Here is a 26,120-nt window from a genome sequence, read left to right as displayed (position 1 = left end):
TTAATTTACTCCTGCAACATTTATTGGGTGACCACTATGCACTAAGCCCTGAAAGGTAAGGAATCAGATGTTACATACCTATGTGAGTTCCAGCTACAGAACACACACCCTCCCACACCAGTAGGTCACTGTTTCTCAACCAATGGGGACCCTGTAAGAACTAGATAAACCTTTTGTATCCTGGATTTCTAACCAATGTCCTTGAAGCCTATCCAAGGATTCCTGGCCCGTAATTATAGTCCTACTTTAGGGAAATAGAGGAAATATCTGTGAACAGGAGAGAAGCCACCTAAATCTGCTTATCCATCCTGCCTCCTTTCCCCTAGGAGCACTCAGAGAGACTTCCTCACTCTGATGAATTGGTGAGCTTCCTTCCCTTCTGAAGCGCCCCTACTATCAAGCAATCTTCTCATCAAGAGAAGATAAAGAAAGCATAAACACTGAATTTGAGAGAGACCTTGAGAAACAATGCTCCCATGTGCTGTAGTGTCTCTTGCTCTCTGCCCCACAAGGGCCATTCTAACCCCATCAAGAGGCATTCCTCAGCATTGCCCAAACCTCCGATTTGTCTTCCAGTCACTGTTGTGCTGTAATGCTCAGGATTGTGGGTGGTGAAATCTTAGGGAACCCAAGTACTAGAAAATGGCAGTGATTCTGACTGTCCAATCCAGACTTCATATTCCAAAGGCCGCTTAGCTCTCATGTTACCAGAAATCATTCAGGTCAGAGAGCCAGGTAACTTTATTTCTCACTGTTTAGGAATTTCTCGGTTTTTATTATCAAGTTATCTACTATAGAAAACTGAACAAAAGAAAAATTTAGGGGAAAAAAAAAATCACTGGAGAGGCAGCATAACATGGTAGTTAAAAACATGACTCTAGAGCCAAACAATCTTGGTTCCATTCCTTAATAGCTGTGTGTCCTTAGGTAGGTTTCTCAACACTCTGCACGAGTTTCTCCATTTGTAAAACTGGGATAATAATAGTACCTATCTCATAGAGTTAAGGAGATTGAACAAGTTAATATTTGAAAGCATTTAAAACAAAGCCTAGCACATACGTGCTGTGTTTATAAAACTTTTTTAAAAATCTTAAATTAACAAGGTTAATTTCTCCATGGATCCTTCCAGTCCTTATCCATATACATTTTTTAGATGTTATAATAGATACGTATATACAATTTTGTGTCCTTTTCATTCCTTAACATTATGTATATCGATGCAGTGTCCACAATTGTAACTTACAGTGATTGCCTAAAACAGATTACAAGTGAATTGTCCAACAATGCAATCATGAGTAAACCATGGACACTGACACAATGGGTCATAAACTGTCAACTTTTGTTCTAACAACATCAGTCTCATACTTCTAGGTAATAATCTTTCCACCATTAGTAAAATCATTTACTAATCTTTTCTAAGGTTAATCTTGATCGACAGTAAATATCCCATTCAATACTAATTTTTTTTCTTAAATTCAGATTTAGTATTTCATATTGTGTTCCTTAAACGGCACCCACATTCTCCCTTTGTAACAGCAAAATCTGTATTTCCATAATTATGCACAAGATGTTATTATAAAGCTTCCTATCCATTATTCCAGCTTGATGCAAAAAAAATGTACTTTCAGTTAAAAAACTTTTCCTAGAATAAGGTTTCCCTTAACAATGCACTGCAATCCACAAATTCAGACCTCAGTTGAGATCTCTTACTGAAAGAAGTCTTATTCCCTATATTCATGTTCCTCAAGTAGGATTCCTGGTAGGAATCAAGTAGGACCATGAGGGGATTTGAGTTTTCTTCACTGTAATTCTCTGATATTAAATAAAGGCTACATAACTGCTGAAAGCTTTGTTCTATTCTTTTCATTCATAGGTTTCTTCTAAGGAGATACTTTCTACCAAATAATAAAAAGAAGTCTTTCTGAATTCTTACTAAACAATTTGCCCTCTTGATTATATTTATAGGGTTTTTTTCAGTGTGTTACCAAATGTACAATAAAAGAAAAATCTCTTATCAATTCAATTCACAGTTTCTCTTCACTATGATTTCTCTGATGCTGAAGTAGGGCTGAGTGACCACTAAAGGCTTTTCCACAGTCATTGCATATAAAGCGTTTCTCTCCACTATGCATTCTCTGATGAATAATGAGAGAAGAATTCTTACAGAAAGCTTTCTCACAATGATTACATTTGTAGGGTTTTTCTCCAGTATGGTTTCTTAGATGTACAATAAGGGAAGAACTCTCATTAAATGCTTTCCCACATTCATTACATCTATATGGTTTCTCTCCAGTATGAGTTCTCCGATGTGCAATAAGGTGAGAGCTACAGTTAAAAGATCTTTCACATTGATTACATTTATAGGGTTTCTCACCAGTGTGAATTCTCCGATGAGCAACAAGGTGACAGCTCTGACTGAAGGATTTTCCACATTTATTACACTCATAGGGCTTTTCTCCAGTATGAGTCCTTTGATGTCTAACAAGGTGAGCCATCTGGCTGCAGGACTTCCCACATTTATTACATTCATAAGGCTTGATTCCAGAATGAATTATTTCGTGTTTAGTGAGGGCTGAGCGTTCTCTGAATGCTTTGCCACATTCCTGACAGTTATAGGGTTTCTCTCCTGTGTGAGTTCTCTGATGGGCAATAAGATGTGAGCTCCAGCTGAAGGATTTTCCACATTCAGTACATTTATATGGTTTTGCTCCAGAGTGAGTTCTTTCGTGTTTACTAAGGGCTGAGTAATCCCTGAAAGCTTTTTCACATTCATCACATTTAAAGGGCTTCTCTCCAGTATGCATTCTCATGTGGGCAATAAGATGGGAGCTCCAGCTGAAAGATTTCCCACATTCAGTACATTCAAAGGGTTTCTCTCCGGTATGAGTTCTCTGATGTCCAATAAGATGGGAGTTCCAGTTGAAAGATTTCCCACATTCATTACATACATAAGGTTTCTCTCCTGTATGAATTCTCTTATGTACAATAAGATGAGAATTCCAGCTGAAGGCTTTTCCACATTTATTACATTCATAGGGCTTTATTCCAGTGTGAGTCCGTTCATGTTTAGTAAGGGCCGAACGATTCCTAAATACTTTTCCACATTTATCACATTCATAGGGTTTCTCTCCAGTATGAGTTTTCTTATGCTGGATAAGGTAAGAGCTCCAGATGAAAGATGTTCCACATTCATTATATTCATAGGGTTTCTCTGAGGTGTATGTACTTGTATGTTGAGTAAGGAATGAGTCATACCAAAGACTTTCTCCCATTCGTTGTATTTATATGCTTTCTCTACAGTACCAATTTTTTGACGCTCCATAAATGATGAAAAATAAAAGATATTCTCATATTCTTTGTAATCATACTGGTTTTCTCCAATATGAAGTCGTGGGTGTTCATTAAATGATGGGCTCTGGTTAAAGATTTGATGGCATTCCTTATATTCGTAGAGTTTTTCTCCTGTATGCATTCCCTTATGATCACCAAAATGTAGTATATGATTGAAAGATTTCACAGCATCAGTACATTTAAGAAGATTACCTCCAGTCTGCATCCTTTCAGGCTGATTAGGTTGTATGGACTGGTAGAAAGTTTTGTCATAATCATGATTTCCACAGGTAATCTTATCTGCATACATTATGGCTGAGTTACACCGCCAGCTTTCAGCATTTGTATCAGGCTTATAGAAATGTTCTATTTGAGAAACTCTCTGAGATGGAACAAAGTTTAAGCTCTGGCTACACTCTGCTCCAAGTTCACAGAATTCTGAACCTCTTTGAGATAGTACTTGCTTTTGCATGAAGACCATTTGCCTCATAGCTGTACTCTGGTTCATGTGATACATTTCCAACTGGTCTTTACATCCCAAGACTTCCAACCTGGAGAACCAAGGATCATCCCATATGTATCTTTCCAGCTTCATGCTATGGGATTGTTCTTCCTCAAAAATGCTTTGTGTTGGGATCAATGCTTTGCTTTCAAGATTTCTCATCCATTCTGAAATAATCAGAAAAAAAAGCCATGAGAGCACAGAGAAAAAATTTCCGAGAACAGAGTGGGAAAAGTGAGATTTATTGTCCGTATTATTGAAAAGGCAGGTGTGACCTTGTTTTCAAATAGATTTGTAACACAAAGATCATAACAGGGAAGAGGAGAATAGTGAAAAAAAAAAAGGTATGTGAACCAGCATAAGTGTATACTGGATACCAATAACAACCATTTAAGTGCATTTTCCCATAGAAAAAAAGACCAGGATAAAGGTGTATGGTAAAGGAATCGAGGTCCTGGAATGGTCTAAGAGTGTTTTGCATGCTTGAGGCCTTGAAGCACACTGTGTAGCATCTCTCTAGATAGTGTGTACAAATGACATTTATGGTCATTTATGGTGAACATCTGCTTTCCTTCTGGGGGTCTGGAGCTTCAGTGGTTGCAGTCAGTTACACAGGCACTGTGTATTCAAATCTCCAATAAACACCCTGGACTCCTAGGCTCTGGCCAGCTTTCCTAGTAGATGACATGTCATATGTGTTGTCACAACTCACTGCTGAAGGAATTAAACGTGTGTGTCCTCTGCAACTCCACTGGAAAAGGACTACTGAAAGCTTGCACTTGGTTTCCTCCAGACTTATATTCATGTGCCTTCTCCCTCTGCTGCCATTGCTTTGTACAGCATTACAAAAGTACAATGACTTTTGAGTCCTGTGCATCCTAGTGAAATCACTGAACCCAAGGGTGGCCTGGGGGATCCCTGACAAAGGGACCCAGTGAATATTATTAAGGTGAAAAAATAAGAAATAACTTGCTTACAAGATAAACAAGCAACCAGGCCTTTAACTTATGTTTAAATGATGAAAGTGTCCTAATTCACTTCTGTGTTTTAATATCCTGACTCCTTCCCTATTTTGACACCTGCCCCCCAAAAAGGAGGGACTGGCGTTAAGAGAAAGTATCACCAACAGAAGCTTCAAGCAAGGATCTTATCTATGTTAATATGCTGTCGCATTGTTTCATATTCCATTCAGTCAATGACACAAAATTTGTCAGCCCACAAATCACCATAGTTTAAGAACACTCCTACAGTTACAACCCTTCTAACTACAGAATGATTTGCAAAGCAATGGCACACAAGACAGACTCGAAAGGCAACACATTATGATGAAGACACAGGAGTTATAGCCTGATATAATCTGTATTTAAATTGTGGCTCCGGGCACCTGGCTGGCTCAGTCAGTAGAGCGTGCAACTCTTGATCCTGGGGTTGTGAATTCAAGCCCCACGTTGGGTGTAGAGATTACTTACAAATATAATTTTTAAAAATCTATGTATATATAAACACACACACACACACACACACACACACACGCACATACATTCATACATACTGGCTCTATATTATCCACAGAGGATGTTTCCAATATCTTCGCGAGATTGTGAATCCAGTGAAATGTCTGGCAAGTTCAACATATGAAAGCTATCCACCATCACTGCTGAGGTAACAGTCCTCCAACAACTGAAGGGGTCTGTCTGAGTCTCCTACTGCTGCTATAACAAATTACCACACATGCAGCAGCTTAAAATCACACAATCTTATTACTTTACAGCTTTGGAAGTCAGAAGTCCAAAATGGCTTTTACTGGGCTACAATCAGGGGAGCCTCCCTCTAGGGCAGAATCTACAGCGTGGCCTTCTCCTGCTTTTAGAAGCTGCCTGCATCCTTTGGCTTATAGCTCCTTCCTCCATCTGCAGAGCATATCACTTCATCCTCTGTTTCTGTCACCACATCTCCTCTCTGTGTCTCAGACACTCCTGCCTCACTCTTACAAGGACCTTGCAATTACCATGGTCATTCAGATAATACAAGATAATCCCTCCATCTCAAAATTTATTCACATCTGAGAAGCCCCTTTGCCATACAAAGTACCATATTCACAAGTTTAAGATGTGGACATCCTTTGGGAGGAAGGGGGTGTCATTATTTACCCTACCGCAGGGTCTAAGCCACAGATACCTTATTCGACACAGACTCTTGTCCACTTTCTCTAGGTTTTTCTTCTGTCTTCACCATACACCATTTCCTTCCTTTTACGATCCAACTCCATTACAACAGGGGCCCTACTTTGCTCAAGATGTGGCATTTATTACTAATTTCAAGCTTAGCTCCTAGAAGTTAGGGAATGATCAATCTTCATATAGATTTTGAATCCTTCCAGTAGAAACTTTAAGAAATGGTAGCTAAGCAAATGAACAATTCTTGTCCTACTTTATAGTTGGTACTTGTAGTCTGAGTATCCAGAACCAGAGACAGGACAACAAAGTATCATCTAACCTGGGAGTTAGAACCTATGTGATGAGAGGACATAGTAAACAGTTGTCAACAATACACACAGTGTATCACTGAGCCTGAGGGGATGCAGTTGCTGGGCGGGTGGGAGGCTAGGAAAGGAGATCAGAGATTAGTACTCAACAGAAACAATCTAGGAAGGTTTCGCACAAGAGAAATGACATGAGCTCAGCCTTCAGGCTTTACTTGAATACAGACATACTGCTCCTGTACAGCACGAGCTAGTGACAAAATGAGAAAAATAACAGAAAAAAATGGATGGTCTTGAAACCTATCTAGTCAGAGTTATTTAAAAGGCTACTCGAATCACTGCAGATTTACTGACAGAGAGCTCATAATAGAAGATTTCAGGGAGGTAGATCAAGAAAAAACACCTGAGGTAGCTAATAATAAGTAAAAATTTATTCATTAACTTGAGCTGGAATTTGGTAAGGGACCTGAGGGTGATGTTGGTAGAAGCTGAGTGACACACAACTAACATTTCAGAGGCAGAAAATCTCAGGAGCTAGAAGAACCATTACATCTTGGAGAAGAAAAGGAAGGTAAGACTTCTCAATTTCCAGCTTGGAGGACTCACAGGAGGCTGGTACCAGCGATACGCATCAAAAAGAGGACGAAACGTAATTTAGAAGGAAGAGATGAGCTTCCCGGTTCTAGCAGGATCACAGAGTTGGTTGAGGTGATTTGCAAGACAGAAGTTTAAGGATGGAGATGGTGGAACCAAACCTCAGGACGGTGGTTCAGGATAGTAACTCAGAATGGTCAGCGCCAAGAGTAGGAGAGTTAAAGCTCCTGGAATTCAGAGCCCTTGATGGAAGGTTTCAGATATGAATGGGGGCAACTGATGAGACTCCAAAAAGCCTACTTCATTAGAATGGATGGGAAGATAGCCACCTTCACAACTCAAGAACAGGCTGTTGTACGTTATTAAATTAAAAACAGCAAGATACACAACAGAATAGATTATAATCTACTTTTAGAAAGGTGAAAATAACCGTATCTCTATATGCTTTTAGCTGTGAAAGGAAACTCTGGAAACATATAATAGAAATTATTAAAACTGATTATCTGGGGCAAGATGTCAGTAAAAATGGCAAAATAGGGCCTCTGAAATTTCACCATTCCATAAAAGCAACCAAAAACTGTCAGAATCAATTTCCTCAGAATTCTATACATTAACCAAAGTCCTCTGGCAGCCCAGAGAAGAGTTTATTCAAGAAAGACAGCTGAATTTTTGGAACAGTGGGCTTTGGGGCACTGTAACTTACCCTAGTCCCATCTCTGGCTCCCCGGCTCAGCAGCAGCCTTGTAAAATAACAGCCAATATTTCTGGTACTAGAGGGAACAGAACCAAGCTGGGGGTTCCCCAAAGCCTCATTCCCAAAGAATAGTCATTATTTGACCCATTTGGTGGTTGTCAGGCCCTTGAAAGGTTGTCAGGGGCTGGAAGCCTCTAGGAAGCAGGTATTTGTCAAACATTTACAGGCAGTATATTAAAAAGTCATTACCGCCTGAGACGATGGCAAATAGCTAAAGCAAACAATACGCAAAACCAAAATGATTTTTAAAAAGCCAAGGGAGAAGACGTTCTTAGGGGCTTTGAAAAGTTCTAAAACATTTCTGGGAACATAGAATACATATGATAATTAAACTGTCAAAAGCCAAAGCCTGATAGAGGATGCTGAAAGCAGCAAGAGAAAAGGTATTCATCACATCCAAGGGATCTTCATATGACCAACAGGGCATACCTGTCTGGAAACCATGGAGGTAAGAAAGAAAAATACTGCCAACCAAGAATCCTGTATCTGGCAAAACTCTCCTTCCAAAATGAGGGGGAAAGGAAAGCACTCCAAGATAAACCATCTGAGAGAGTCTGCTGCCAGCAAACCTGCCCTAAAACAAATGGAGTCCTTTGGGTGAAATGACAGGACACAGGCAGTAACTCAAAATACAGGACACCAATAAATGTAACTACATAGGTAAATATGACAAGGCCGTCTAAACACATTTTTTGCTTGTAATTTTTTTTTCCTATCTGATTTAAAAGCCAAAAACAGGCACCTATGTGGTTCAGTTGGTTAAACGTCTGACTTCAGCTCAGATCATGATCTCACAGCTCTTGAGTTCAGGCCCCACACCAGAGGTCTAGAGCCTGCTTTGGATTCTGTGTCTCCCTCTCTCTCTACCCCTCCCCCAGTCACACTCCGTCTCTCTCTCAAAAATAAAAAAGAAATTAAAAAAAAAAAACAAAAACAAAGCAATAATTGTAAGTCTGTGTTGATGGACATACTATGTATAGATGTAATTTCTGACAATAACAGCATAAATGGGTGAGGACAGAAATACACAGAAGGAAAGTTTTTGTATGCTACCAAAATTAATGGTATTAACCAAAGTACATTACTATAAATTAAAATATTAATTATAATCCTCAGGGAAACCACTAAGAAAATAGCTGAAACGTTTATAATAAAAGAAAAGTGGTTACCTGTGTGTACGTGCCCTGTGGGGAGGTGGGGTAAAATAATGTGGATAACAGCAGCAAAAATAAGTGAGGTTTTTCAGCTCACACATTCTATGTAGCTCTGAATTTTCTGAACCATGTGAATACATTACCTATATAAAACCCTTAAAAAAAGAAAAGAGTCTGTGGCTCCTGGCTATGAGTCTGTCACAAAAGGAAATGAACACACTAAAAAGCAGGTAAGTGAGTGAGAAATTATCTCAGAGAAAGGGACAGCAGAGAATATGAGAGGCATCAGGAGAATGGATGGAGAGGAAGAGAAACTGCAGCTCATACAATCTGCTACCTTGTTAATAGGGTGGCCACCTTTGCTCTGAATCAACAGCTACAAAAAAGTCAATACATGGGATACAGCTCCTTGGAGGAAATTGTGAATGTCTCTGAGGAAGGTAACTCCTCATGGCCTCAGCCCCTTTCTCAAACAAGGAGGGCTTGGAGGAAAGTTCCTTGCTCCCACCTGCCCTCACCTGGACAAGTGCTTTGAGGATATGCTTGTTCCACTGACCATGGTTCTTCTCCTTGCTCCAACAGAGAGATGACCTCCGGCTTGGCAATCTGATTCCCTACACATGGAGGAAAAAACACAGACTTGTGTAGCCTTGAAAATGTCCTTGCCTGTTCTTCCCTGACTTATCATTTGGGCAGAATAAGCATACTTTATGCTTTATAAGCATTAGGAATTTTGTTCTTGAACCTCAGGAGGGCTCAAGATCATCTCAGCCCTTTTGAGACCCTCATGAGCTCTTTTTTATTTATTTTTTATTTTATTTATTGAGTGTTATTGGTCAGTGGTGGTGTTATGCGTTGCTAATTTTTAAAACTGAGATGCAATTGACACAGAACATTATATCAGTTTCAGGTGTACATGTTTCAATATTTGTATACATTGTGAAATTATCATTTAGTGTTATTATCGTAACACTAAATCTAGTTAACATATATTACCAATAGTTACAGCCTGTGAGCTCTTAAACACAGAACCAGAAGGTATTGCATGGAAACACCTTCATTTACTCAGGCAGCACCACCTTACCCACAGAGAGCAGATGCCCATAGGTCTCCAGCATCACGTCACGGTACAGGGTCCTCTGAATAGAGTCCAACTGCCCCCACTCCTCTTGGGTGAAGTCCACAGCCACGTCCTTGAAGGTCACTGGTTCCTAAAAGAGCACAGATGTTCCTCCTCAGCCTGCAGCCACATCCTCTAATGTTTTCTGGGGATGGAGTGAGGCTGACCGCACTGGGGAGGAGACAGGATATAGAATTATCCTGGATATGTTCACTACTATAACTGATTTGTCAGGTCCCACTGGGAGCCACCTAAGGGCCCCCTATTTGGGATACTCTTAGGAAATTAGGTATCTAGGCCCATGATAACCACAACAAAAATGAATAGGTCTCTCTTAAGGCTCTTACCCAGTTCTAGTAATACTGGCTAGTATGGATAGGACTCCCACCAGGCCAGTGGCCCCCTTCTCTGGAGATAAAGATACTCAAGTCCAGGATCAGGGAGGAAACAGACTACAAGCACTGCCTGCAGGCTAAACAGGTTGGAGTCTTTGCTCAACATGTGGATCTAGTACCTGGAAGGGTGATATTAAATATTCACAGACTGTCTTCCTAGGGACTATACGGAGGTTTCCATTCCCAGATCATCTCTGTCCCAAGGACTGGAGCTAAGAGTATGATAGCTTTGAGCAGAGCAGCCCAAGCCAGAGAATCAGGTACAGTTGCTGTCAAAAAACCCTTGAGTTTTGGGACACCTGGGTGGCTCAGTCGGTTAAATCCGACTTCGGCTCAGGTCATGATCTCACGGTCCGTGAGTTCCAGCACCGCATCCATCTCTGTGCTGACAGCTCAGAGCCTGGAGCCTTCTTCAGATTCTTTATCTCCTTCTCTCTCTGCCCCTTCCCTGCTCACACTGTCTCTCTCAAAAATAAATAAACATTAAAAATTTAAAGAAAAAAAAACAACCTTGAGCTTTAAAATGTTCCAACTGATGTTTTTAGGAAAAATAGAACCAGGAATGCTCAACTAGAAACATAGAGGGGAAGATGATTATAACCTTTTGCAATGAACGCATCACTTGGCTCACAGTGCTCTTAAGCACTCAGTGTCAGCTTCAGTTATCTGGGCACTTCCAGGGTGGAGTGGGAGCGTGCTTTCCCTTGTGGTGGTAGTGGAGTGAGCTGTCCATCAGGGGTGGTATACTACAATTCCCACAGGCCCTGATAGCTTCTAGGTCCTCCCCTCCATCTTGAAGCCAGCTTTCTGGTCCACCTCCGTGTCAGCGAATTTCCACACTGAGCCTCCTGTGAACTTCTCCCCACGCCTTCATGGCCCGCTATGTTACTGCTTCCCCCATACAGCCCTTCTCACGCCCTTCTTTTCTGTCCCTGCCGGTCAAGGCTCACAAATTGAGCTCGGTATCTCTGATCAGGTTCACCCTCATGGCTGGTCTTCAATGTAACAACTTTTACTCTGTCGATCCCAACTGCTCCCCCTCCACCAAACAATGCTTAGCTTAAAACACAGAACTGATTCTGCTGCAGTAATTCCCTTACTCTGAAAAGCACTTAAAACTGCAGAGCAAAACTTCCTAGTGCAACTATCCCTAACCTTGGACTCATCAAGCCAATACCTTGGCTTTCTTCTACAGATCTGCCTAGGGCCTCAGTTTCCTTGCTGGGTGATGCTTCTATGTTTTTAAGTAATATAAACTTTTTAATATAAGTGTAACATTCGGACAGTGAAGTGCACAAAGCCCAAGTGAGCTGAAATAATAAGCTCAGTGTACTTTCACAGAGCAATCACACCCAATCACACGCAGCTGGGAGGCCATGCTTTCTCACCAGGGTGCTCTTGGTGTGCTCCCTCATGCCACCTGACTCCCACAGAGGGTGGCATCTACTTGATGGCTTCAGTTCAGCTACACTTAACAAGCTTCAAACCCACACCCTAGCAGCTGTTAAGCTGGTGAACCGAGTCACAAGTTAACCTCCCACCCCTCCCAAGACCCCAATGGAATCCCTATACGCACCTAAGGAATAAAAGAACTACATCTAACAGACACTGCAGGGAGCGATTCTGCAACCTTTAATCAAGTAGTCGACATTGGCAACGATCATCAGGAACTGCTACATCACACATGGAAGGCAGACACGGAACGTGTCTGAATAACATGAAGAATAATGGAGGGGCGGCTATAGTTAGCCTAATCCATCGCATCTTCCGAAAATGGGACAATCAGACGTCCTGTACCCACTAATGCAACAGAGTAGGAAGGACCCAGCACCTCCTATGGTGTACTCTCACCAAAAATATGGGACCTGAATCTACTCATCCCTCTAGTCCAATTATCAGCTTATGGAAGGCAAAGGGATGGAGGAACTCACCCAATGTCATCAAGAGGGCAAAATCAGGCAACCAACAAGAAAGTGACCTGGTTTCTTCAGCATATTAAGCACACAGTGTGTGGTCCTCGTTTGGATCCTGATTTGAACCAAATGTAAAACATATTTTGGGGACAATTGGAAAAAAACTGAACATTGCCGGGTATTAACTAATAACAGGGACTTACTGTCGTTAATTTTGTTGGGTGTGAAAAGATAAAGTTATTATTTTCTAAAAAGGATGTTATCTCTTAGAAATTACACAGAAGTGTTGATAAGCAAAATGATAGATTATCTGAAATTTGCTTTAAAATATTCCAGTTTTTGTGTCAGGATAGAGAAAAAGGCACAAAGCTAAAAGCTGACAGTTGAAGTTATTGAACATGGGTGTTTGTAATAACACCCCTCACCAAGACATGGCAACATCCTAAATCCCAGAACCTATAACCATTATGTTAAAGGGGCTCTGCAGAAATGTGATTACATTAAGGATACTGATTTGGGGAGATTATCTTGGATCATCTAGGTGGGCTCAATGTAATCACAAGGAGGAAGGAGGAGGGTCTGAGTAAAAGGAGACATGATGTTGGACCAAGGCATCCTGAAGATGGAGGGTGGGGACCACAGGCCAAGAAATTAGGGTAACCTCCAGAAGCTGGGAAAAGCAAGGAAGCAGATTCTCCCCTGTAGCCTCCAGAAGGAACACGGCCTTACAGACCCATTTTTTTTTTCTTGTCTTTGAAAAATGTTGCTATTTATTGACATCTGAAGGGGAGAGAGAAGACATAACAATATGTCAAAGAAGTGGTATCAATGAGAACACAGAACTGGCTGACTGCCAAGAGCCTACAAACCCATTTTAAACTTCTGAGCTCTAGAACAAGACAGTAAATTCATATTATTCTAAGACATTAAGTTTGTAGTAATTTGTTACAATGCTAACAGGAACTAACACAAGGTCCAGATTCCACTTTAGGGTTTAAATATCTCCTAAATAAAGTTTGAGAAAGAGAAACATCCCAGCCAGTGAAAAGAAGAGGCCATTGGCACGTGTTGTTCCACACGTTCTTGCAAGATGGGGAACAGATGAAAGAGTAGCAGACCAAGGAAACAAAGCAGAGGGAATCCCAGCCCCCACACATTAGAAGGGCTACGGTGGAAGAAGTTCCCAGGAGAGGCTTGGGGCTCTGAGCTTAAACGATTAAGTCAGGAGTGAGAGGCAGGCTGAAAACAGGTGACAAGGCAAGTCCGTACTCAGGACAGCTTTGCTAGCTATCCCAGCTCCCAACCAGCCACCTGTGGGCAGCACCACCACCAAATGCCCTGCACTTACACTCGGGTAACACTGCCTTGACCCTGCTCAGACACAGGAGTGCATGAGGTTCTCCAGCTGCTCGGGTGACCAACAACCCCAGAGTTGAAACCTCAACAATGTGGGGTAGGAGGTCTGTGGCCTGACAGCCAGCTGCATGCCCGGAAACACAACCAACCCGAGGATCCTGGCCCAAGCAGGTCCATGGAGCTTAGAGTGAGATTCGTTGGGAGGGAGACAGACAGACGGACACACACACAGGAAGGCCAATCAGGAACCAAACCTACTCAGCCACAGGAAAGCAGAACACTCAAACACAGCTTCACAGCTCTTCCCTGGTAAGCACAGGAGACCACAAGAGCCCTGGATACGCTAGGAACATGTGCAGCACAGGCGGGGAGACCAAACGCAGAAGCCAAAAGTACACAGAATACTGGCAATATCTACAATCCTACTTTCAATGAACTGCAATCCCAATTCTCTGATTGGAGGGATTTCAGTATAAAACAGGATGACACAAGAGGGGCTCTGAAAGAACAAGAATTTATTAAATGTGAACACACAGCGGGGCGCCTGGGTGGCTCAGTCGGTTGAGCGTCCGACTTCGGCTCAGGTCATGATCTCACGGTCCGTGAGTTCAAGCCCCGAGTCGGGCTCTGTGCTGACCGCTCAGAGCCTGGAGCCTGTTTCAGATTCTGTGTCTCCCTCTCTCTCTGACCCTCCCCCGTTCATGCTCTGTCTCTGTCTCAAAAATGAATAAAATGTTAAAAAAAAAAAACTGTGAACACACAGCAATTGCTTCAGGAGGCCCACCATGTAAGAGAAGACCTCAGAAACAACCTAAAGGAACAGAATTTTTTTTTTTTTTAATATGTGAATTCTTTAAACAAGAAACAAAAACACTAGCTATAAACAAATACAGATACGGGAAACATGGGACTGACAAAGAACACCACAAAGTTAAGACAAGCTACAGACTGGGAGAAGACAATTCACACATGGCAAAGAACCAGGATCCAGAATGCATATAAAATGCCTACGTATCAACAGGTCAGAGTCTACACAGAGGTAGGAGTGGGAGAGAGACAGAGAAGAAATCCAGATGACCAGTAACAATATGTAAAGATACACAACCTTGCTAGCAATCAAGGAATCTACCATTGAATCTACCACACAATCTACCATTTTGGTCTTGAGCTATGCAAAAATTAAAAGACCCGACACTGCCACTCAGCAGCAGAGATGCAGGGAGACAGGCTCTCTTCCATGGCAGTGAGAACGAGAGGAGGCCCTTTCCAAGAGCCACGGGGCAGCGCTGGTCATACTGCAAACGTGCACCCTAAAACTCAGCATACTTCTGCTTTGAGGGGTACGTCTAGATAAACATTTAGATGTATGCACAAAATGATATTACAAGAAGGTCCACACAGCTTTTCCTGGAATAGTAAAAATGGGGGGGGGGGGGGGGAGGGGCTTCTACGCCCATCTGTAAAAGGGATGAACAGAGGGCAAAAGGAAGGAACTTATCACATGGATGGATCTCAAAGTTGACCTTGAATAAGCAAAGAAAGGTATAGAAAAGCTATGGGTAGGAAAAGCATGCAACTCTTGATCTCGGGGTTGGGAGTTTGAGCCCCACACTGGGGTATAGAGATGACTTAGGGAAAAAAAAAACTTAAAAAGAATTAGACTACTATCTATGTGATGTCTATATAAATAGCTTATTATCTACATATGAGTAAGACAATTGATTAGCTGTGTACACACCGTAAGCAGCTATTCTGGGTAAACATGGGAAGAGAATGTGACTGGGGAAAACTAAGCAAATATTACAAAACATTAACAACTTCATTCTGAGTAATGGAGACCATATTTGATTGCTTTCCATACTTTTCTGTGCTTATGGGATTTGTCAAAATAAAACTTTGAATAAGTAAAAAGAAATATTTCCAGATTTGTAGAGGTTATCAAAGGGGAAGGAACTCACGTGCTGCCAAAGGGGAAGAAAAAAAGATGCCCAGCTGAGTATGTCCCCATGTTGGGGTCCACACTTCATGGAGGCCTTAAAGAGGCAGAAAAGGCAAAACCAGGGGCACCTGAATGGCTCAGTCGGTTAAGCGTCCGACTTCGGCTCAGGTCATTCATGATCTCATGGTTCGTGAGCTTGAGCCCCACGTCGGGCTCTGGGCTGACAGCTCAGAGCCTGGAGCCCGCTTCAGATTCTGTGTCTCCCTGTCTGCCCCTCCACTGCTTGCACTCTGTCTCTCCCATTGTCTCAAAAATAAATAAACATTAAAAACAAATTAAAAAAAAAAAAATCCAAAACCAAGACTAGAAGTGAAACAGAAAGAGCAGATGGAGGTCTCGCACCCAGTCTCACCACTGTGGATTAGAGGGACCCTAGAAGCTAGCACAGGAAGGAGCGAGCCGTTCCATTCCCAGGTTACCCTTACGTGAGGTTGCACTTTACAAACATCTGCTAGGGTAACTCGCAAATGTCCCACCTAAATTTCCTGTAGTCATTCTTGCAATTTCACTTTGTTCATACGCATGAGCGCTTACCAGGGCTCCCGACGGCACTTTACGGAACCCGACCGTACATCTACATCATGGGAAGGTTTGAGAGAAGATGTAAGGGTGCCGAGGGAAGATGTAAAATCAGCTCCTGCATTATATCATGGACAGCTGGCCCATTCACGAAATCTGGGGAAATTCAGATGGGTTCTTTGGCAACTTCAGAATTTCATTAGTATTTTCAGTAAGTTTTTTGCAGAGAAGGAAAACAACTACGTGCACATCCTCAGACCAGCCAGGGATGGGTACAGAGTATTACTGTTATTTACGTGCACACTTATCATGCACAAATCATCGGCGGATTGTTACAGACAGGTTGGAGAGTTTCCATATCTGAGGAGGCTGGCTGGAGTTTTTTAAATGGGGTATCATCATTTTCCCTATTCTTCAAAATAATGGGATCTGGGCTCCCACTAGTTGAAACTTTGCTATGCAACATGTTCTCCAAAATGGACTATTCAGATAACAAGGGATGACAGCATTTGATGTTTTCACCAGATGAATGCTTTATTTCAGTATTTAACTTGGAGGGAACAGTGGAGGGAAATGGGACTCTCATTAGTGTTCCTGAAGACCTCGCTTAGTACAAAACTCACAGGATTCAAGTCTTGAATCTCCCACAGGGAAAAATTTGAAGTGAGTGTGGGGAGGGGCCAGGAGCATGTTCTCAGAAATCACAACTCTTCAGACACTGGAGGGTGTTGTTATTTTAATTCTCCATTTTATTTTCTCAGCATTAACCCTAATAATTCTCAGGAACCCTCACATAGATTAACAGCAGGGTGCAGCCCAGTGGTTATTAAGACTTCTTCACAGCATTTTATTACAACTAACTTTTGTTCCCAAGCGACTGATTCAGGGCCCATCTTTCAGCCTTGCCTCATTGCCGATTCTTTTACAGAATCTGAAAATGACTATATAACATATCAGCCATGAACATCAAAGCTGCCCGAGTTCTGATGCCAGACAACCACCACTCTGCACCACGTGGTTCAGGCCCTCTGCTCCCCGGGACAGCCGTGCTGCCACGTGAGGACAGCACACTTGCGATGCACTTCACCAGTCAGCTTTGAAACCATGGGAAATTTCATCACATATTTTTAATTTGGGGGGGAGGCATTAAGTTACGTAGAGACGTTATTAATAATTTTATACCTCAGTACATTTGTTTGATCCATTATTTAAACTTAGCAAATAAAACCTAAATATGGTAACAAAACTATTTTTCTTCATTTTTCATAGTAGGGAGCCAATAGTAAATGTAAATTTCATGAATCAGGATGAAAATCTCATTTAGAAATATGGAGACAACCCTAAGGAACCAAAAACAGTAAGTTAAAAATGGCTGCCTCTGAATCATATAAATAAATAAAATACTGATATGTACTGCAACATAAATGATCCTTAAAAATATGCTAAGTGATAGAAACCAAACGCAAAAGGTCATATATCATATGATCCCCTTTATGTGAAATGTCCAGGAGAGACAAACACATAAAGAAAGTACATGAGTCGTTGCCAGGGGTCGAAGGTGGTAGGAACAGGGAGTGACTGCTAATGGGTATAGAATTTCTTTTGGGGATGAAAAATGTTCTAGAAGCAGAACCAGAAATAGATACTGGTTGGTAATAGTTGCATAATTCTGTGAATATACAAAAACCCACAGAACTATACGCTTTTATGGTATTTGAATATTTTAATAAAGTCATTAAAACAATTGGTTTTTCTTAAGTGGGTGTCTCTAATGAAGAGGCTGGGCAGGAGAAAAAGGAGTGGACATCTTTCCAGTATCATCAACTCTGCTATCCTATTTCCTGCCACCTCTTCCATATCATGTCTCCTGTCATATTCCTCTCAGGACCCATCCTCACATGCTAATAGTCTCAAAGTTACCCTGCATCAACTCCCTTACACCTCTTAAGGTCTTGCTCCCAGGCCCTGGTCACACTGACACCTGAAATGCCAACCTGCTTCCCACGACCCCGTTCCCCCCCACACTCCTGCCAGGGACACCCTTCCAGCCACATTTTAGACAATGGCACCTCCTGCTCACTGCACTTAGGAAGCTCTTTATTACCACCAGAATGGAGCCCTGGCTCCACAGTAGGCATTCAGGGCCTGGTTAGGTTCATCCTGGCCTCTGCATCCTCAATTCTAACTAGGGTCATCCTTCACCCAGACGCCGGTCATGCGGTGCCCCCACCCTCACCCAACACACACAGGCAGGGTCACAAAAGGCCAGGCCCCTGCAGCCCCCTTAACCTCTTGGTGCAAGTGCATCATGTCTCCCGGGCAGCGTCCCTCCCCACAGCGGAAGGACTCCAGCTGCTCTGTGCCCCAGTGACTTTATGCAGACTGTCTCCCACTTCTCGAGGCCTTAGTTGGGCTCAGCCTCTCCAAGGCTTGGGGCCTCCCTAAGCATCTCAGGCCCATGTCCTGAACCACAGGTGTGGCACCAGCAGGCCATGAGGCCTCAGTAGCTGACTGAACCACCTTGGGAAAGGGGACTGAGAATTCCTCGGGACCAGGGCTTGGACTTATCCATGTTCTCTGCCCAGCAAGCACAGAGCTCACAGGACAGCATCAACCCAATATGGCACTGAATACATGAGGTAAGGTGGGAGGAGAAAAGGGGGCTGCTGCCGGCCAAAGGGGCTGCCCCTCGTCCACCAAAACAACACACGGCATTGCCAGGGCTCAGTTCTGTGAACAGGTTGGTCGATAATGTGGTTCCGTGTCACAGAAAACCGTTTGAATTCTCCCTGTCTGTGCTTTGAAAGCAATTAACTTCTGGCCGACTCTTTCTTTAGGCGAAGTCTAGCTGCTATAAACTTATGAACACAAAGACTAGGATGCTGGGGGACAACCTGGACACCCCAGGGTACAGGACAGCCCTTCAGGAAAAAGCAGATGCCTGACTCACCTGGACCTGGGCTGTCGGGAGCCCAGTGACCCTCCTCTCCTCCTTGGGGCTCTCTTCCACAGGCCAGGCAGAGTCCTGAGGACACAGAGCTGGGGAGGAAAACAAAGTCACGGAGGCAGCTCTCCCCACCGGAAGTATGCCGACGAGTCCTTCCTGGTCAGGGTGACGGCGGGGGCAGGGAGTGTGCTGAGGGAGAGCTAGTTCCTAGCCGTGTCCATTGGGCAAAGAAAGAGACTCCTCATTTTATAGATGAAGGAAATGGGGCTCCGAGAAGAGAAGTAATGTTCCTAAACATGAGTCCTGCACTGGCCCCCTTTGCTCAGAAGCACCATCTCTGAGAAGTAGTACCAGTTCACATCCTTTCTGGGCCCGAGCTGTAAATGGTCACACACTGATTCTCATGCACCCTTCTCCTGGAGGTGTCACCATCACTCTATCACCCAATGGAATGTTCTGATCCGTCCCTGTTCCAGCTCTGCACAGAGAGACCTGGACCAGAACCCCCCCTGCCCTAAATCCCCACCTGGCTCCCCAGCTCCAATCCCTGGCCACGGCAGGTCACTGCTGGAAGAAGCATGACACAGCAGCAAACATGGCCAATGGGGACACAGGCTTTTGACTCACCCCAGGAGGTCCACGGGTCAACAGCCGCCATTCCCCAGGACTGGTCCGTAAGGACACCTGCACCAGATCAGGTTGGGACAAGTAAAGAAAAGCCACCGTGACAACAATCCCAGTGACTAAAGGCAACAAAATAGAAAAGCAGATCTGTCTCACTAATGGGTGTAACGAAGTTCCATAAACAGAGCCCAAGGCATGTAACAAAATCCAACATAACAAGCTAGATTTATACTAGAAATACACAGGTAAGTCACTACCCAAAAATCTGACATGATATAGCCAAGAAGAATCAAGAATAGAATCACTTGGGTGATCTGGGCATCTGGGTGGCTCAGTCGGTTGAGTGTCCAACTTTGGCTCAGGGCATGATCTCACTGCTCTTGAGTTCAAGCCCTGCATTTAGCTCTGTAGTGACGGCTCAGAGCCTGGGCCTGCTTAGGATTCTGTGTCTCCCTCTCTCTCTGCCCCTCCCCTGCTCATGCTCTCTCTCAAAAATAAACATTAAAAAAAATTTTTTTAATAATAAAAATGATAATAATAGAAGAATAGAATCACTTGAATGGCTGAAGAGGTATCTGATAAAATGTTTAAGGTTACCCAATTTTAAAAATAATCTAAGTAGAGAGGCGCCTGGGTGGCTCAGTCAGTTAAGCATCTGACCACTCAGGTCATGATCTCACCATTAGTGGGTTGGAGCCCTGCATCCGGCTCTGAGCTGACAGCTCAGAGCCTGGAGCCTGCTTTGGATTCTGTGTCTCCCTCTCTCTCTGCCCCTTCCCCACTGGCACTGTGTGTGTCTCTCTCTCTCAAAAATGAATAAACATGAAAAAATAATTAATTAAAAAATATATAAAATAAAAATAATAATCTAAGTAGTAAGATACTCCCTTGATGTCTTTAGTGATAAATACATGAAACCTCACTTAAAGATAACACATCACTGACATCACGCTATTTAACATTGTTCTTAAATTACATGCCACTGCTACATAAATGAGAAACAACACTAAAGGTAAAAAATACGGCAATGATAGAGAAATTCTGATTGTATGTATGTCTGTCTTCTAAGCAATCCCACAAATCAGTAGAAAATGTCTTAGAACCACTAACACATCTTAAGACTATAGATATACAAAATAACACTGTCTTTTACACTAACCACTTTCCTTTTTCACCAACAACCAAGTTGTCTTTTTTTTTTTTAATCTCACTCAGTTCTAATTCTATACCAAGACAGAGAGACTCCCTCCAATCCCCCAAAACTCTCAGTCCCTCCCTAGCTCTGACCCCTGGCTGCAGCAGGTTCACCACTGAGGAGGCCCGGAAGACACAGAATTGGGACTTACCCCAGGAGGCCCATGGATTGACAGCTGCCATCCCACAGGATCAATCCACCAGGTGCCTGGCCAAAAGCACTGGATTAAGGTGATTCACAGACAAATGCAATACCAACCTAATGACAAAAATGGAAAAGACAAAACTGGTCCTTTGTCACAGAAGAGCCAGTGGGAACAAAGAACACAGCCCATCCAAGGAAGCAACAAAAGACTTGTAGGGAGCATTGTAAGAAAACAGAATTTACGTGTCAAAAACAACAGAATTCCAGGACATAAATGAAGAGTGACTTGAATAAGCTGAAAAAAAGACCACACTCCAGAATGAGAGGGTATAAATTTGTCAGTGGTTGTTAAGAGACAGTCAGTGACAACCTCGAGGTTATTTTTTGGTTGATTTGACAAAAACTACTGTAAAATCCACCTGCACATCCCCCCCCCCCCCCCCAAGAAATCAATGGTTGCTTAGAGCTGGGCGGGGAGGGAGAGATGCGGAGTGACCACTTAATGGTGCGGGTGGTTTCTTATAGGAGGTGATGAAAATGTTCTGTTAGATAGTAGTTATTATTGCACAACTTTCTGAATATACAACAAAAACCAGTGAACTGTACTCTAAAATGATTTTCTGCTATGCAACCTTTATCTAAAAGGGAGGAAGGGAGGAGGGAAACAAGAACTCAACCGGCAAGACCTACCGGGCCCAAGTCTGTCCGTTTCCTGATGTGGAGCCCAGACCACAAAGTCCGTCGGTTCCAAGTCTTTGTGCAAGTCCCGAGACCTCTCGAGGGTACGAGGGCCAACTGTCAGAGCTCTGCGGATTCCTGGGAGTGAGTATAAAGCACCAGGACGCCTGCTGGCCCCAGGAACACCGGGATCTGCGCCAAAACTCAAAGTAGGCAAACGATTCCGCACCGCTGTTTGCAACCTAACCAAGTCCGCCGTCACTGCACGGTGAAGAGAAACGGGGATTGTCCCCCTCCCACGGTCGCCGTCGTCCCTCGGCGCCTTAGCTGAACCCGCGCGGACGAGAAACACCCGCTGGGGAAAGAAAGGTGTTTATTATTCCCTTTAACGGCCTCAGAGGCGCCGCATCACCTGCTGCCTGGCCTCCCGCCCGATCTCTTATGCACCACCGGAGGCGGAGGCGATGCTCGGGAGCCCGCACCCGCGAGCGGCCGGCCTTACCTGGTTCGCGGCCGGCCTTACCTGGTTCCCACCCCTGCGGGCCGGTCCCCGCGGCTCGAGGCAAGCGACTTAGCAAGCTTGGGATCGCTTCGCCGCTTCGCTTCGGGCTTTTGTTCCGCTCCAAGGTTCGGCCTGGCGGTACGCTTGGGATCTTCACGCGCGGCGGGGCAGACAAAGGCGCGCTGAGCCGGCGGCTGCTACCCAGCGCCAGGCCCGACGTGCAGGGCTCACCGGGGCCCGCCCAGCCGGCCCAGCGCGGCCGCGAGCCCAGAGGCGGGAGGCGGGAGGGTCGCAGAACCAAAGGAAACAGGGGCGCGAAGCCGACGCGGAAGGGGCAGGCGCGGGATCCGCGCCGGCCCCGACTGCAGGCGCCGCGTCTTCGCGCTTGTTCTCCCAACCTCCTGGCTCCCACGGCGGCAACGGCGGCGACCCCACCGCCTGGGCGACCGCCTCACCTCGGCGGCGGACAATGGCGGCCGCTCCCCCGGCGTCGACCAGGACGCGTCGCGCGGACTGCCGGGAGTTGTAGTTCTGGGCAGTGGGCTTCCGGTTGGTCCGGAAGCGTCGCCATGGCACGTACTCCGAGCAACTCTGCCGCGAGTCCGGCCACCGCGGCGCCTGGGGCTTACGTCGGCGGCTGGTATCACAGCCGCCGGCGAGCCGACGGTACTGTCCGGGGCCTAGACGGCCCTCCCCGCCGCCGCTGCCCATCTTGGAAAGGCTTGGGTAGATCGCGGCCCCGCGAGCCTCAGTTTGCCCGTCTGTGAAATGGCGGCTCACCAATGCAAACTTGACAAAGTCTGATCGTTTAACGCGTCCCAGACGCAGGCCTGAACGCGTTCAAGGGATCCTTTCATTCAACATAGCTGTTCTGATACTCCTTTTCAAATGAGGAACCTGGTTTTGAGCTTCTCGCATAAAGCCCTTTAAAACATAAGGAATTGTTCCCACATCTCTTCCTGGACGGCGAAGCTTTATGGCAGCCTGCCTTACCATCGACCTATGTTGGGATGTTTCCTGGAGTCAGCGTTTACTGAGCCGCGCTGAAGAACAGCAGGGAACATGGCTAACGAAATCTCTGCCTCAGCGACTGTCACTCAAACCACTACTCAAGAGCATGGACGGGGACGACCAAAAGGCTCCTCATCCAGCATGGGGAGGATCCCTGGGCCACCACCCCCTCCAGCCCTAGCTGAGCCTGGAACCGCCCCCCCCCCCCCCCCCCGCCACACACACACACACATTGACAGCCCTTGGGGACCCTGTTGGAACCTCTTTCCCACCCGTGTTTGAGGTGACCCTCACCCCCAAGCTTCCCTGGCTCCCCCACCTTTTCCTCCTTGTTCCTGATTCATCTTGGCCTGTGCATTCGTCCACCCTAGTTTTGACTGCTCAGTTGGGGGAACAGCACAGTGGTCAGAGAGACCGTGAGGGGTCAGACCCTTGAAACTAATGCGGTAATCAAAATGAAAAAAAGGACAGCTTGGATCAAAGTGGTGCTGATCCGCATCCAGTTGTGGACGTTAGTATTTTTTTTTTTTTTTTAATGTTTATTTATTTTTGAGAGACAGAAAGAGAGCACAAGCAGGGGAGGGGCCGGCGGAGAGACTCAGAATCCGAAGCAGGCTCCAGGCTCTGAGCTGTCAGCACAGAGTCCCATGCGGGGCTCAAACTCATGAACCACGAGATCATGACCTAAGCCAAAGTTAGATGCTCAACCAACTAAGCAACCCAGGCGCCCCCCTTAGTATTTTTAAATTAAGTTTATTTATTTATTTTGAGAAAGAATGCGCGAGTTAGGAGAGGCAGAGGGAGAAAGAATCCCAAGCAGGCACCATACTGCCAACACAGAGCCCAGTGCGGGGCTGGAACTCACGAACCTCAAAATCTTGACCTGAGCCCAAATGAACAAAAGTTGGACACTTAACTGACTGAGCCACCCAGGCGCCCCCGTGATAGATAGTATTTTAAAGGTAGAGGTGGGCGCCTGGGTGGCTCAGTTAACGAGCCTCTGACTTCAGCTCAGGTCGTGATCTCAGTTTGTGGGTTCGAGTCCCACGTCAGGCTGTGTGCTGACAGCACGGAGCCTGGAGCCTACTTCGAATTGTGTTTCCCTCTCTCTCCACTCTTCCTCGACTCTCTCTCTCTCTCTCTCTCTCTCTCTCTCACTCTCAAAAATAAATAAACATTAGGGGGCGCCTGGGTGGCTCAGCCGGTTAGGCGTCAGGCTTCAGCTGAGGTCACGATCTCAAGTGTTTATGAGTTCGAGCCCCCAGGTTAGGCTCTGTGCTGACAGCTTGGAGCCTGGAGCCTGCTTCTGATTCTGTGTCTCCCTTTCTGTCTGCTCCTCCCGTGTTCATGCTCTCTCTCAAAAATAAATAAACATTAAAATAAATAAATAAACATTAAAATAATAAAAAGAAAAACATGTAAAACATAATAAAATTGTATGGATTTCAGTGAAAGCACTCCTAACCTGGAAAAAAAAAAATACGACATTATCCATGCAACTGAAACCTCTGTGTTCCCCTCTTTGACAGAAACCACCTTCTAGAAACAGCCATTATCCTGAATGAGATGTGGATTATTGTTTCTGAAACTTTACAACATATGTGTATCCCAGAGCAATACAAAACATTTACTGTGCATTTTTTGCATTCATAAAAATATATCAATACAAGATTTTATCTGCAACTTAAATTTTTTGCTCTGTGTGTTTACCATTGCAAGATTTTTCCTTTTTGATATGTGAGGCTCTATTTCATTTATTTTCACTGCTATCTAGTTTCCTTTTGAATGAGTGTACCACAACTTGTTTATCCCATCTTTTTTTTTTTAATATTTATTTTTGAGAAGGAGAGACCAAGTGTGAGTGGGGGAGGGGCAGAGAGAGAGGGAGACACAGAATCCCAAGCAGGCTCCATCCAGACTCTGAGTTGTCAGCACAGAGCCTGATGTGGGGCTCGAACTCGTGAACCATGATATCATGACCTGAGCTGAAGTTGGACACTTAACCAACTGAGCCACCCACGTACCCCTATCCCATCTATTTTTGATGGACACTTAGGTTCATTCATTAAATATTCATTAAAGAACCTACTATGCAAGGAACTGGAAATAAAGCCGTGGATAAAAATCACAAAACCTCTGCCTTCATGGAGCTCACATTCTACAGGAGAATGTGCAACAGAAAAATAAGTAAAATATTATAACACATCAGATGGGGATAACTGTTAAGGGCCAAGTAGGGAAGGGGGGCAAGGAATGCTGGAGAGAATGGTTGGGATTTTAAGTTGAAGGCTTAGGGAAGGCCCCACTGAGAAGGTAATCTGCAAGTAAAGCCCTAAAGTCAGGGGGAAAACCAGCCATATAGATATGGGGGGTGGGGTGGGGGCAAGAGCACTGCAAGCAAAAGGCTTCCAGCTACTATAAATGATGTTGCTATGAACATTCATATACAGGTCTCCTTATGGACACATGCAGGGTTTCTCTGGGGTACCCCTCAGAGCGGTACTGAGGGCATGAATATTTATGTCCAACATTGATAGATAGGTCACCTTGTTTCCAAAATGATTTCACCTTGTCTTTTAAAAAAAATGTTTTAATGTTTATTTTTGAGAGAAAGAGAGGGTGCAAGCGGGATGGGCAGAGAGACACAGAATCCGGAGCAGGCTCCAGGCTCTGAGCTGTCAGCACAGTGCCTGACATGGGGCCTGAATCCATGAAACATTAGATCATGACCTGAGCTGAAGTCTGATGCTTAACTCACTGAGCCACCCAGGTGCCCCAGGATTTCACCTTTTCATATGCCCACTGGCAACGGTTAGAGTTCCACTTGTTCCACATACTCACCAATGCTTCGTAGTGTCACTTTTTAAAATTTTTGCCAGACTCATGGGTAGGAAATGGTAT

General features: G+C 44.4%; 1 protein-coding gene across 1 annotated transcript; it reads right to left on the bottom strand.

The window, feature by feature from the left end:
* On the bottom strand, window positions 1-22,223 carry ZNF606 (zinc finger protein 606). The gene is given in 8 exon segments (XM_042918040.1): window positions 1-3,256; window positions 3,259-3,999; window positions 9,335-9,430; window positions 9,901-10,027; window positions 19,069-19,157; window positions 19,693-19,749; window positions 21,036-21,142; window positions 21,719-22,223. Coding segments are annotated over 7 exon segments (2,373 nt in total). The 5' UTR covers window positions 21,067-21,142; window positions 21,719-22,223; the 3' UTR covers window positions 1-2,024.
* Between the last annotated feature and the right edge of the window lie 3,897 nt (window positions 22,224-26,120).

Source organism: Panthera leo, chromosome E2, assembly GCF_018350215.1.
Source record: "Panthera leo isolate Ple1 chromosome E2, P.leo_Ple1_pat1.1, whole genome shotgun sequence".
Taxonomy (NCBI): Eukaryota; Metazoa; Chordata; class Mammalia; order Carnivora; family Felidae; genus Panthera; species Panthera leo.
Note: the sequence above shows the minus strand (reverse complement) of the source record. Positions and strands in the feature narration are given on the sequence as shown.